The 13,094-nt window shown below is 37.3% G+C and overlaps 1 protein-coding gene across 1 annotated transcript in view; it reads left to right on the forward strand.

The window, feature by feature from the left end:
• LOC107664415 (endophilin-B2-like) overlaps positions 1 to 5,694 on the forward strand; it is a 31,663-nt gene extending 25,969 nt beyond the window's left edge. The window contains exon 10 of the mRNA XM_016454977.1: positions 4,850 to 5,694. Coding sequence (XP_016310463.1) covers positions 4,850 to 4,957 — 108 coding nt within the window. The 3' untranslated portion in view covers positions 4,958 to 5,694. The remainder of the gene's footprint in view (positions 1 to 4,849) is intronic.
• The last annotated feature ends 7,400 nt before the right edge of the window (positions 5,695 to 13,094 follow it).

The following is a 13,094-nucleotide window of genomic DNA, read 5'->3' on the forward strand; positions in this document are numbered from 1 at the left end:
ATCTTAAAGATTCCTAAATGCATCTACTTTCGGAAGGCCAAATAAAGTGCTTTGCTTTCGCCTAGAAACACACAGCGTCTCCCTGACATGGCTGCATCAACACTAACTGCGGTTACTGAAACCACGCCTTCTTTCTTTGTGTGCACATTTGGGCGCATTATGCAAATATTCCCACATAGCGAGGTAGATATGTGGGGGCGTGTTAGAACGAGCCGTTTTAGGGGTGTGTGGCAGAGTCTTAACTTTGATAAAGAATATCTCTTTGGTTTTGAGACTTTAGTCTTTGCAACTTCAGGGATCTTATCTATTCACGAACAGCTTGTAACACTCCAAAGAGAAAGGAAAACTTGAAATCGCATCATATGACCCCTTTAATATAATCTTAATTCAAGTGATGAAGGATTTTGAAAGTCTGACAGTAATTACAACCCCAATTCCAGAAAAGTTGGGACGTTTTGTGAAATGCCATAAAATCAAGAATGTTATTTGTTCATTCTCTTTAACCTTTATTTAGTTTGACTAAAATACAAAGAAAAAATTTCCAGTGTTTTCACTGGCCAACTTAATGTTATTTTGTAAATATAAACAAATTTTGATGGCTGCAACACACTTAAAAAAAAGTTGGGACAGAGGCGGGTTTACCACTGTGTCACATCAACTTTCCTTTTAATTACACAGTTTAATTGTTTAGGAATTGATGATACTAATTGTTAAAGTTTTGCAAGCAAACTTTTCGTCCAATCTCGCTTGATACAAGACTTCAGATGCTCAGCAGTCTGTAACCGTCACTGTCTGATTCTCCTTTGCATGACTGGTCGGACATTTTCAATAGGAGACAGATCTGTGCTGCAGGCAGGCCAGTCTAGCACATTCACTCTGTGTCTACGAAACCATGCTGTTGTGACATATGCAGAATGAGACCTGCCATTGTTTTGATCTAATAATCATGGACTTCCCATGAAATATGTGATTTTGATGGCAGTATATGTCTCTGTACAATTTCAATATATGCCTCCACGTCAATGGTACCTTCGCACATATTCCAGTTACTCATACCGTTTGCTCTGCTGCACCCCCATACTATGACAGATGTTTGCTTTTGCATCTTTCGCTGGTAAAAGTCTGGATGGTCCCTTTGGTCTTTTGGACTAAGATCTCGATGTCCATTTTTCTCAGAAACCAGTTGAAATGTGGACTCATCTGACCACAGCACACATTTCCACTGCCTTTTTGATTATCTGAGATGAGCTCTGGCCCAGAGAACGCTGCAGCATCACTGCATAGAATTGGTGTATATTTTCCTCCTAGAGGAACAGAGATTGAAGTTGCATTTATTGATAAAGCAGCAGACTGTGTTAAGTGACAGCGATTTTACAGAAGTACTGTGGCTATATTTAACACCGAAGCATGACGGCTCACACACATTCACTGGAGGTTTCATGCCTTGCCCTACACAGACTGAGATTTCTGTGGATTCTCTGAATCTTTTCACAATATTATATATGCTAGTTGGTGAAATACCTAAATTCTTTGTGATTTTGCATTGAGAAATGTGATTTTTTTAAAATTTGTTTGACACTTCTCTCATGAAATTTGGCACATGAAAGTGATGAGCCATGATCAAGACTGAGATGCTCTTTTTATACCCAAACATGACACCCTCACCAATTACCAATTCACCCGCTTACTGTAAACCGTTTCAAAACAGTTTAATTAGGATACTCTATAACCTTTTCACTTTTAATTTGCCTCTGTCGCAACGTTTTTGGAGTGTGTTGCAGCCATCAAAATTGGTTTATGTTGGTAAGTGAAAACTTTGGAAGTCTTTTCCAAATTAAATAAAAGTTAGAGAATGAACAAATCGCAGATTCTTGATTTTATTGCATTTTACAAAACTTCCCAACTTTTCTGGAATTGGGGTTGTGGTGTTGAGCACTACTGTAAGGTTAACCCTGCCTGGTTTAAATGTTTGAAAATGACTAACAGTGAAACCATTAGAAATTTAGAAAAGTTATCAAATGTAATCAGTTACATTACTTTAATAAAGTAATTGAAAAAGTTACACTACTTATTATATACACTACTGTATCCTATTACATTTCCAAAGTAACCTTCCCAACACTGAGTAATTTTAACTATGTGCATGTTTCATCTCCTTCATAAATGGATTACAATAACCACCAGTTGTGCTAAATGGGGGAGTGGCGAGCAGTTAGAGCACATGTTGAGCCACGTGAGTCATGTGACGTGGTTTGAGGTTAAGGAGTCTGGCCTGTGTTAATTTCTTTTCCCTTTTCTCTCAGCATGGTTTCCTGTCCTCTCTCGACTGTCTCTTTCAAAAAGTGGCAAAAAGATTCATAATAAAGATGAAATGATGTCAAATCAAAAATGTATTGTGTTGCTGAGAACCTATAAAACAAGAAAAAACTGAGGTCTTCATTTGCTATTGCTATTCAAATAGTTGAGCTGTGTGGATGATGTGTCCTGTGGTTTCCCTTTTTTTTTCTCCTTGTTTGTGGCTCCACCAGGCAGAGCACGAGTTGCGTGTGGCTCAGACTGAGTTTGACAGACAGGCAGAGGTCACACGCCTCCTATTGGAGGGCATCAGCAGCACACATGTGAGTACCTGCGCTTCTCACACTCGCACTGCCGCTCTTTGACATTACACAAGCAAAATGAGTTGCAGTGCCACCGTTCAAAAGTTGGGGGTCTGTATGATTTTCTGAAACATTTTTTTGGGAAGAAATACTTAATTAATACTTAATGAAAGTGACAGTAACAACATTTATAATGTTACAAAAGATTTCTGTTTCAAACAAATGCTGTTCTGTCTATTCATCAAAGAATCCTGAAATGTATTCACAGCTTATTTATTTTATTTTTTTTTAATTGAAAACAATTGTGACCCCAATCTTTTGAACAGTAGAGTATACCTCTCTCTGAATAAGGAAATGAGGAAAGAGTCTTTCAAATTCTGCAATTCCATTGCAGGTGAACCACTTGCGCTGTCTGCATGAGTTTGTGGAGGCCCAGGCTGCTTATTACACACAGTGTCACAAGCACATGCAGGATCTTCAGAAAGAGCTGAGCAGGTGAGAACTTCAGTGAGGTGCTGCAAACTCCAAAATAAACATAAACAGCCATTTGTTCTTCTGTCCTAGAGCGACTGCAGTCAAATAAGACCATGTTCTACAGGAGATGCATGACAGTTTAGTAACTTTAGTCTATTTTTGATATAGAGAGATGTGGCAAAACGAGGTGTGAGTAACAAGGGGTTTGCCTAACACATTCCCCTTTATGGCAACTGCTTTTCTAGTGAAGAAAATCACAAGACTTCTTGAGATCAACTTTGAGCTGATGTTTTTTTTTTCTGCTTTTTCTTTCCTGTTCTTAGTGCGAACGGAGATACGTGAGTAACTTTTTCCATCACACTGAAAAAGGAAGAAAGTTTGCCCACTAAATTTAAGCAATTACATTCATGTGACTGAGAAATTTTCCTTCTTTCACTTTTCATGTAATATCTGTGTCATGAGTGAGCAACAGCTAGATATTTATATTTATAATTATATTTATATTTATTCAGACACACTGTGTCCATGGTTTTGAATCTGTGAATCTGTTCCAGGTTTCCTAACGCTTTTGCTGTGAACGCCTCCACGTCAGGGGTGTCAGCAGACCCTTCTCCCCTTTCCACTGCCACCCTACCTGGGACTTCTCCACCTAGTCGTTCCCCAAACCCCTCCAATGCCCTTGAGTCCAGCACGCTGAAGATTGAGGAGGTGAAGCCTCCCGCCACTGGCACTCGCAAGGCCAAAGTGCTGTATGACTATGATGCTGCAGATACAAGTGAACTTTCCCTTCTCGCTGATGAGGTAGGACATGAGAAAGTCTGTTTTTCCTCTTTAACAGTCAGTAACATTCATTATATCAGTATTAGTGATTTTAGTATGTACTGTAATGAGAATGTATTTTATTTAAAGGGGTCCTATTATGCTCTTTTACAAAGTCTTGATTTTGTTTTGGGGGTGTACTAGAACAGGCTCTCATACTAGGTTGTTCGAAAAACACATTATTTTTCACATATTTTACATTATTACAACACCTCTCTACCCAGTCTGGCATGAACGGCTCAAATAGTTCCTGTATCAAATGAAGGCCCGCCTCAACATTACAGACTAACTAAAGTTGAAAAAGTGAAAAAGCATATTAAACCCCTTTACGCTTAACTACTGAACTACTTTTTGGGAAATGTTTACCGGTAGTGTAAACTACGGAATCTGTGTAACTATTTAATTTTAAATACATTTTATTAAAGAGTATTGTTTTTATTATAAGTAATTATTATAAAAACAAATAATATATATTTTATTTTCTAATCCTCTCTTTTTTTATAAATGACTTTTGTTTTGTAGTTGAGTTTTTTTGCGTTTCTTGCCTATCATGGTCAGTTTAATCTACAGTTGACTTACAGTCTCTGTGACATTGCCTTTTGTTTAATGAAATGGGCTGGTAACCTAAAGGTTTTAAGTTTGAAACTTGTTTATAAACCATCGCAATTGTCCCCATATGCAAGTCTGCCAGACAATGTCATATGATTCAGCCTCACAGACCTGCCTCTGTAATACACGCCTATAAAAATCAATCCTCAAAAGACGTCAGAGGGGTGCCTGCAGATGTGTATTTGTTAATACATGTCTGTTAACCACTGTTTATACATGTCAATTGTTACAGTATATATGAATGTAGTGAATGCTTTTGGAAGACTGTGCCCATTGCAACACAATCAGCCCACATCAAAATGTCTACTTCATTTTTTTCTTTCTCTCGGTTTCTTTCTGTTATTCTGTAGCTTATTACGGTGTACACGGTGCCCGGCATGGACCCGGACTGGCTTATTGGAGAGCGAGGCAACCAGAAAGGCAAAGTGCCTGTCACATACCTGGAGCTCCTAAGCTAGACGCAGCCTCCTCTTCACAAATACAGAGTCACACTGAATTATGCATGAACAAGTACTCAAGCACTCATGAACACTCAGTGAATTTACCTGGTTTCTTTCTATTTAGTTTTTTCCCCCGTAATACCTAGATTCACATCTAGGTCTGTCCATGTTACTGTGCATATATATGTATTATTGTTTTTTAGGCCCTAGTTATGTTCTGTGTATGTTGTTTCATTTGAACACTATCCTGCATAAGGCTTTTTCTTTAAGTAACTGATTTTATTTCCTTTATGGTCCTGTGACTGCTAGATTTTTCTGAAGTCTTTCTTACCCTCCAAGTGAAGACAACAAACTGAAAAGCTTTTGTGTTGGAGCTGGATCTGAGTGTGTGTGTGTGTGTGTGTGTGTGTGTGCGTGCATGTGTGATCATGAAGACACTAAACATTTAGACTTTGCTTCTTTGTGTGTCGTCTCGCTCATCATGCTTGTATGTTTATATGGTGGTCTTGGATTGATATCAGTTTGATTCCAAATGAGGCATTTATGGTATTAGGTGCAGTTATGATGTACAGTATGTGGTTAACTGTGATCTGTTCATATTCAAAATACTGATTTCTTTACCTCCAGTAGTACTTATTCACATCCATATCCGCTCAGTCAGCACCTTCCCACTTTTGTCTTTGTGTTCTGTGCTTGTTCCAAATAGCGATGCATGTTGAATGAATACAATATAAATATATAATAAAGAGAGATTTACTGGGTCTTGATCTAGATGTTGTCTTTCTAATGGGGGTTGTCATCTAAAGTACTTAGTGGTGAGACGTCAATGACTGGCTTATGACGTTTTGTATATTACTACTTAGAAAAATGAAAAAGAATTCAATCAATAATCAAGAAAAGTGCAATGGTACATAGTAAAATAGGATTCTGGGGGTAATGTATTAAAACCTGTTTTTGCAAAGGAAACTCAAAAGGACACTTGTGTAGACACACACACACAAAATGACAATTTTACTCCCTTCAGTTATAATTAAAAAAGTGAAGTGAAGTGACATGTGGCCAAGTATGGTGACCCATACTCGGAATTTGTGCTCTGCTTTTAACCCATCCAAGTGCACACACACAGTAATGAACACACACGGAGCAGTGGGCAGCCATTTTTGCTGCAGCGCCCGGGGTGCAGTAGGGGGTTCGGTGCCTTGCTCAAGGGTCTCACCTCAGTCATGGTATTGAGGGTGGAAGAGAGCACTGGTCATTCACTCCCCCCACCTACAATTCCTGCCAGACCTGAGACTCAAACCCACAACCTTCTGATTACAAGTCCGACTTTCTAACCATTAGGCCACGATCCTTGTCTCAGTCTCATGATCTTAGCCAAAAGGCAGAGAAAGCCTAACTCCTGTTTAGAAGCTGTTATGGGAAAAACAAAATTTTTTTCTGGTACATTTTGGCACTTAGTGGAATCAAACAATATAAGTTGCAGATAAAGCAAATAGAACCTGAATAACAGACTTTCAAAAACAAATTCTGGGGGAAAAAATCAACAAGCGCCTATTTTTTAGTGTTTATTGTAATATTTGAAACATTTATAATGTTATTTATGAAGAATTACAATCTGAGTTTGTATTTTAAGGTTTTCTATAACACCATTTTTTCATTTGCTCTATTGCATGTGTGTAGGGTAAACATTTAAATGTGGGTATGTCAAATCCAGGCGGAAACCCCCTAAATAACCCCAGTGCTTAAGGGGTTAATTCTGACTCTGGTAGAGTTTGTTTTGATTTACAACTGCACTATGATGGTCATGCATGTAACTTTACACCACTACTGCACTGCCAAGTTGGTGTGGGGAAAACATTGCAGTAATTGTGCAAGATGGGTCATGTTTATTTATTTATTTTTTTCCCACTGTCAATCAGAAAGAATTTTGGAATCTTCTCTACACAATTCCTAACATGATTTTAGCATACAGCATTGCGTGCAGTGTATAAAAAAGCTTTTGATGAGAACTGAAACTTTGTGTGCATAATTTTAGTTGTACCTCTGCTTCAAATGTAATTTTTGAAAAGAAAAAAAAAAATATATATATATTTAAAAACAAAACAATAAAAGTGTGTCCAGTGGTGCAGAGCTTTTAAAAGTTTGGTTGTTGAAAACAATGAATTCACAGTAAGATGATTTCTTTCTGCAGTTGGGAGGTTTGTTAAATAACAGGTTGTTGTGCTGAAAATATCGGTTACATTTATACTCTAGTTGATATTTGTTGCAGTGCTGAGTATTGAATGCTGTTGATGTCTTAGAGGTGGAGTGTGTTAGTTGTCATTCTTTTCAGTGATTGCTTCATGTCATGCAGCTGCATCAGCTGTTGCTTAATATCAGTAAACGAGTTGTAAGGTAGTTGTTGTTATACAGTTATACACAGTATACAATTTGTATGTCTGTTCCTGCAGCCATGTTGACGTAAATGCTGTTTCCTTGGGATTGCGTATTTCAGCTGGCAGCATTGTGATTCACATTTTTTTTGCCTTTTTGCAATCCTTCTCAAAATGTCAGTCACAGACTGGTAAATTGCGTCACAGATTTCCCACTCATCTATTTTCGTTCATTTGAGCAAGACACTTGACAGATTCTGGTGCACTATTATCACTGAACTTTGTCTTCATGTGATTATATTGAATGCATGTCAATGCAGAACATTTATCAGAGACCAATTGTGAAACTGATTCTGTTTTGCGGTTTTCTCATGTAATACAAAACTTTACAATTGAATTCCAAATTAGAACTTGAACTATTAGCATGATGATATAAATTATTGATAAAGTGATAAATTGAATAGGTTTTTATTATTTGGTTTGCTTTAATAAAAGCTGCACTTGAGCTGCATGAACTCCACCAGTTTGTGTCAGACCTGAAGATCATGTTCTCCAGCATGATTAAAAAAGATCCAAAGAGCATCTTGAGCTCGAAAGGAAGAACATCTGATCGTCTGTACAAATAGTCACATGATGAATGTCACACATTTGAAAAGTTTTTATCTTATTTTTTTTCTTCGCTGTATGCAGTATTAAAGTTGAAGGTGTAAGTGAGAATCTGACTGAAATAAAGATAAGATTAGGTGATGGCTTTAACACAAGCCAGATATAATAAGGGATGTCAAACAACTTTATGCAAAGGTTCCAAAAATAAACACTAATAAACTGTTCAAAAATAAACTGATCAAGCACCATTTTTCCACTTGCCATCTAATCTACTGGAAGCCCATCTTGTGATTAATTAAAATATTTGTACAGATAGTGTATAAAGTTGCTTTACATTAGTTTTCATTTCCCCATTAATTTGTCTGGCGGATGTAATGCTAAGATAAGCATTATCCATTAGTTACCCTGTTGACCATTTGAAAATAATCACTGTAATGGTTTAATTTGTGCTCCACAATATTTAGCCTTATGCATCTTGAGTTAATAAAGTTCATTACTGAAGCAGGTTGGCACTAGCATTGAATTTAGTCACTTCTGAGTCTGATCAAACTGGTCAGAACTATGCGTCTCCACAAATCCGTTTAGAGTTTATCAGTATTTCTGGGATATCTTGATAGCATTAACTCTCTTTAAGGTTATGCCTTGCACAGCATCTGAATTAGACTCATGAAAACATATATGCTTCAGTTTTAGCCGTTCTTGATTTACTTATGTGCTTTGGACCATTGTCTTGTTGCACTCTCAAGCTTGAAGTCATGAATTACTGTCCTGCTACTCTCCTGTCAAATGCCTTGATGCACTTTTGAATTCATTGTTCATTCAGTGATTAAAAAATGTCCAGGCCCTGAGGCAGAAATGCAGCACTGAACCATGATGCTCCTTCCACCATGCTTCACAGTTGGGATTAGGTATTGGTGTTGATGTGGTGACCTTTTACCAAAACACTTTTTGCCAACTTCTAAAACTTTGATTCCATTGTCCATAAACCATTTTCCCAGAAGTGTTATTTTTCAGGATATCCATTATACTGTAGCAACAGTCCAGAATTTGTAGACCGGATGTCTTATCACCGATTCATGAACTCCCACTTTTCTTAATCTCCTTAACCCAGTTAGCTTTTGGAGAAGCTGTAACACAAAGGTTCACTTTATTCTACTTTAAAGTAGAACTTTTTGTGTTATGAATGAGCCCGATTGTGTTTGTCTATAATTGTGGCTTAGGTGAAAATCATGCCACATTTCATGAGTAATCAGCACAGAAATATAGATATTTTCAAAGGGTTCACAAACGTATTCTTGCCACTGTATCTCAAATGCATTCATGCCGTGATTTTATAGTACTGATTTGCCTTACTAATTAATTGTTTTTATGGATTTCATTTCATGAGAAGGTGCCAAAAAGCCCATGGATTGCAGGAAAAGCCCTGCCTCCATTGTACATTAATTATGCCTGTATTTAATCCCAACTCTCCCAGCGTGAAGCTGCTTTTTTGTAAATGTGAATACATACTCTCAAAACACCTTAAAACCAGATATTTTCAGAAAAAAAAAAGGCAAAGAAGAGCTACCTTGGACCATACAAAACAGATTATGACATTAAACAAAATCAAAAGGGATAAGTCCTCCAGGAATCCTGGGAAACAGCCAGAGGTCAGATGATAAAGACCACAATAAATATGGAGAGAGCCAGGTTTTTTTTTTTTTTTTGACAGGAATGTTTGGCAATATTTCATCTTAATCTCTATGTTTATTTTAATGGTGATAGGAGGCAAATGGGAAAACCAGGACAAGAAAATGTGTCCCTTTGAGTCCCTTCATATCAGTCATCGTATCGTTCTTAATCACTGAGTTTGAATGGTAGACGTTTATTAATGTCTTGTACTTTTAATTTTATGTTGTTACTTTCATGTTCTACATGACGTGGATTCAACTGTACTCTGAGAAATTTCTGAGTCCAAAATGTCATGTCAAGTTTGAGGATAAGTCCACCAAAGTGCTTCCGAGTTCATACTTGCAGTCTGAGTCCAAGTACCCCAACTCTAGTAATAACCTTTCAATCTTTTCCCGTTTTACTCATATTGGAAAATGAATGGTAAACATACTACTTCTCTTGAGTCAACGATCACAGTCCACAACTGGGGCATCACTAAGCCCACTTAATACTCACATGAGAATAAACACAGAACACAACCTTCAAATACATACATCCTCTATTACTGACTTAGGTGAAAACCACACCACGTTTCATGAGTTATCAGCACAGAAATCTAGATATTTTCAAAGGGTTCACAAACTTATTCTTGCCACTAAATCTCAAATGCTTTCATGTAATGATTTTACCATTTTATTGGAACGTGCAATAAATGATTAATTTCTTTGTTTTGGAATCCAATACTATAGTCGTCTTGGACATTATGCTGACCCTTATCAATCTGCATGCAGTATACAATTCCAGTATCACCATATATTTGCAGGTGGGTTAGGAATTTATTCCACAAACCCAAGTCTGTTGAGTGGTAAAAACCAACCGGAAGGTTGAAAGGTGTGTCAAACACAGATACCACAATGTTTAAAGGGGTCCTATTATGCTCTTTTACAAAGTCTTGATTTTGTTTTGGGGGTGTACTAGAACAGGCTCTCATACTAGGTTGTTCGAAAAACACATTATTTTTCAAATATTCAAAATCAAATCAATTTGAGCGTGATTTAAACCCGGATGATTGTAACCACTCTAAGTTCATCTGCTTTGGGAAAGCTAGCGTGTCTCCGACACAGTGATAACACTCGTTGCCTTCTCAAGTGCAGCTCAACCAGGTCTCGTCCCATTCGTCGATATTTGTGATATCACAAATCCCGGAAAATATGCGTTGTAGTCCAAACGAGTCGTTCGTTGTAGTTTTTGAAAAGTGATTTCTGTTAAATAAAACATCTCCTTTTGAAGTGGCCTTTGAGCTTTGTAACTTTGCAGATCTTTTTTTATGCTCATACAGCAATATTACAGACTAACTATAGGTAAAAAAGTGAAAAAGCATAATAGGACCTCTTTAAAATGGCAAATTAGCCATTCAAATCTTGCTACACCCATTATGAACACCAGGTGGGTCTCTAATACAATTGTTTAAAGTGGTTGAACGCACTTTCCTTGAACCTGCTTTAAAAAATTAGACTTGTAATTGTTTAATGGAGATATATATATATATATATATATATATATATATATATGTGTGTGTGCGTGGCAGCGTGATTTAAACCCGGATGATTGTAACCACTCTAAGTTCGTCTGCCTTGGGAAAGCTAGCGTGTCTCCGACACAGTGATAACACTCGTTGCCTTCTCAAGTGCAGCTCAACCAGGTCTCGTCCCATTCGTCGATATTTGTGATATCACAAATCCCGGAAAATATGCGTTGTAGTCCAAACGAGTCGTTCGTTGTAGTTTTTGAAAAGTGATTTCTGTTAAATAAAATATCTCCTTTTGAATTGGACTTTGAGCTTTGCAACTTTGCAGATATTTTTTATGCTCAAACAGCAACATTACAGACTAACTACAGTTGAAAAAGTGAAAAAGCATAATAGGACCCCGTTAAGAATAGATTCTTTCCCTGAGCTGTGTGCCAGATGAACTGTTGACTTTCATTTAGCAGCATCTTTTCATGTGCAGAAGTCATTCATGTTTACCTTTTCCCCACAGTATGTGGTTAGTACATTTTTCTGGCACAGATAATCAATTTAATCTTTTCACTTTTCAGGATTTCATTGTCATTGGAAGCAGTCTGGTTTTATCCTGTATCTTGGTCTCCACGAGATGATCTATTCAGCAAAATCACTATTCCAAACAGGTTTTGGCCTGTCAAATAGACTACTTACTGCCTCTGTTCAATGCTAAACAGTCTGTCAGAACATCTTCAATGAATAAACGCAGACACAAAGATTGATTCTCTTACCACAAGTTCTTTATTCATGCAGTACAGAGAAAATGCAGCATGTTTCCTGATCCAGTAATCAAGGAGACACTCTGGGAATCAGGAGCAAACTACAGTGACCTGAACTACAGTATATACAAGGTGTTTCTTGTATCCTGTATTGTTTTTGTATTGATGTTTATAGGTATACCTTTAAATCATTGTGTATGACAGTGACTCTATAAATCGAAGCTTTGACACAAATAGTTGTAAAAACATATTGTGTTAGAATTTCAATACAAGTCTGCAGATTTATGAGTGAACCACAAAAACATGTTAAATTCTGAAATGCAGATGTATACGATTGCCACCTAGAGCTAAATGTAATAAACAGGAAGGGTTCCAACTTAGTTCCAACTGATTTTTTTAAATCAAATGACGAGCAACTCTTAATGAATCAGGTCGTCAATGCATATTTAAAAAGTTTTAACATAAAACACACACATGATTTCACATGCTACCAACATTTTGCTGTTGGCTGTCACAACAACACTTGATTATTAACTATATTCAAAATCTGCTTCTTTTGGGGTCATATGATGTTGCTAAAAAGAACATTATTTTGTGTATTTGGTGTAATGAAATGTGTTTATGCGGTTTAAGGTTAAAAAAACATTATTTTCCACATACTGTACATTACTGTTTCTCCTCTATGCCCCGCCTTTCTGAAACGCGTCGATTTTTACAAAGCTCATCGGTCTGAAAAGCAAGGTGTGCTGTGATTGGCCAGCTATCCAGTGCGTTGTGATTGGCCGAATTCCTCAAGCATGTGACGGAAATGTTACGCCCCTCACCACATTGTGATGATGCCCTGTCAGGCCGGAGCGATGATTCAAAAACATGAAAACTCATTATAAACGAGGCATTTGTTGCATCCAGTGGGGACATAATTATGGATTATAATGACTTATACTGTCTTTTTACACGTTGCGTTGCATCGCGCCGCGTAAACATAAAACCATGTCTGCATTTGTGATCGGAGAAATGACAAACAACAAGCCCTACTCTACACTGCCCAAAAAACTCACTTTAAATATATAAAATATAAAAACTCTTTAAATATAAAAAACGTACTTACAGTCTTTGAGTCAGAACAGCCGGCATAAAGTAGTTTCGCTTTCACAACAAAACGCAGCGTCAACCACTGCCTTTTTGAGAAGAGGCGGCGGGCTGAGTGAGCAGAGGCGGCGGGCTGTATCTTTGCAACTTTACAGATC

This window comes from Sinocyclocheilus anshuiensis, unplaced genomic scaffold (genome assembly GCF_001515605.1).
Source record: "Sinocyclocheilus anshuiensis isolate Anshui unplaced genomic scaffold, SAMN03320099.WGS_v1.1 scaffold351, whole genome shotgun sequence".
Classification (NCBI taxonomy): domain Eukaryota; kingdom Metazoa; phylum Chordata; class Actinopteri; order Cypriniformes; family Cyprinidae; genus Sinocyclocheilus; species Sinocyclocheilus anshuiensis.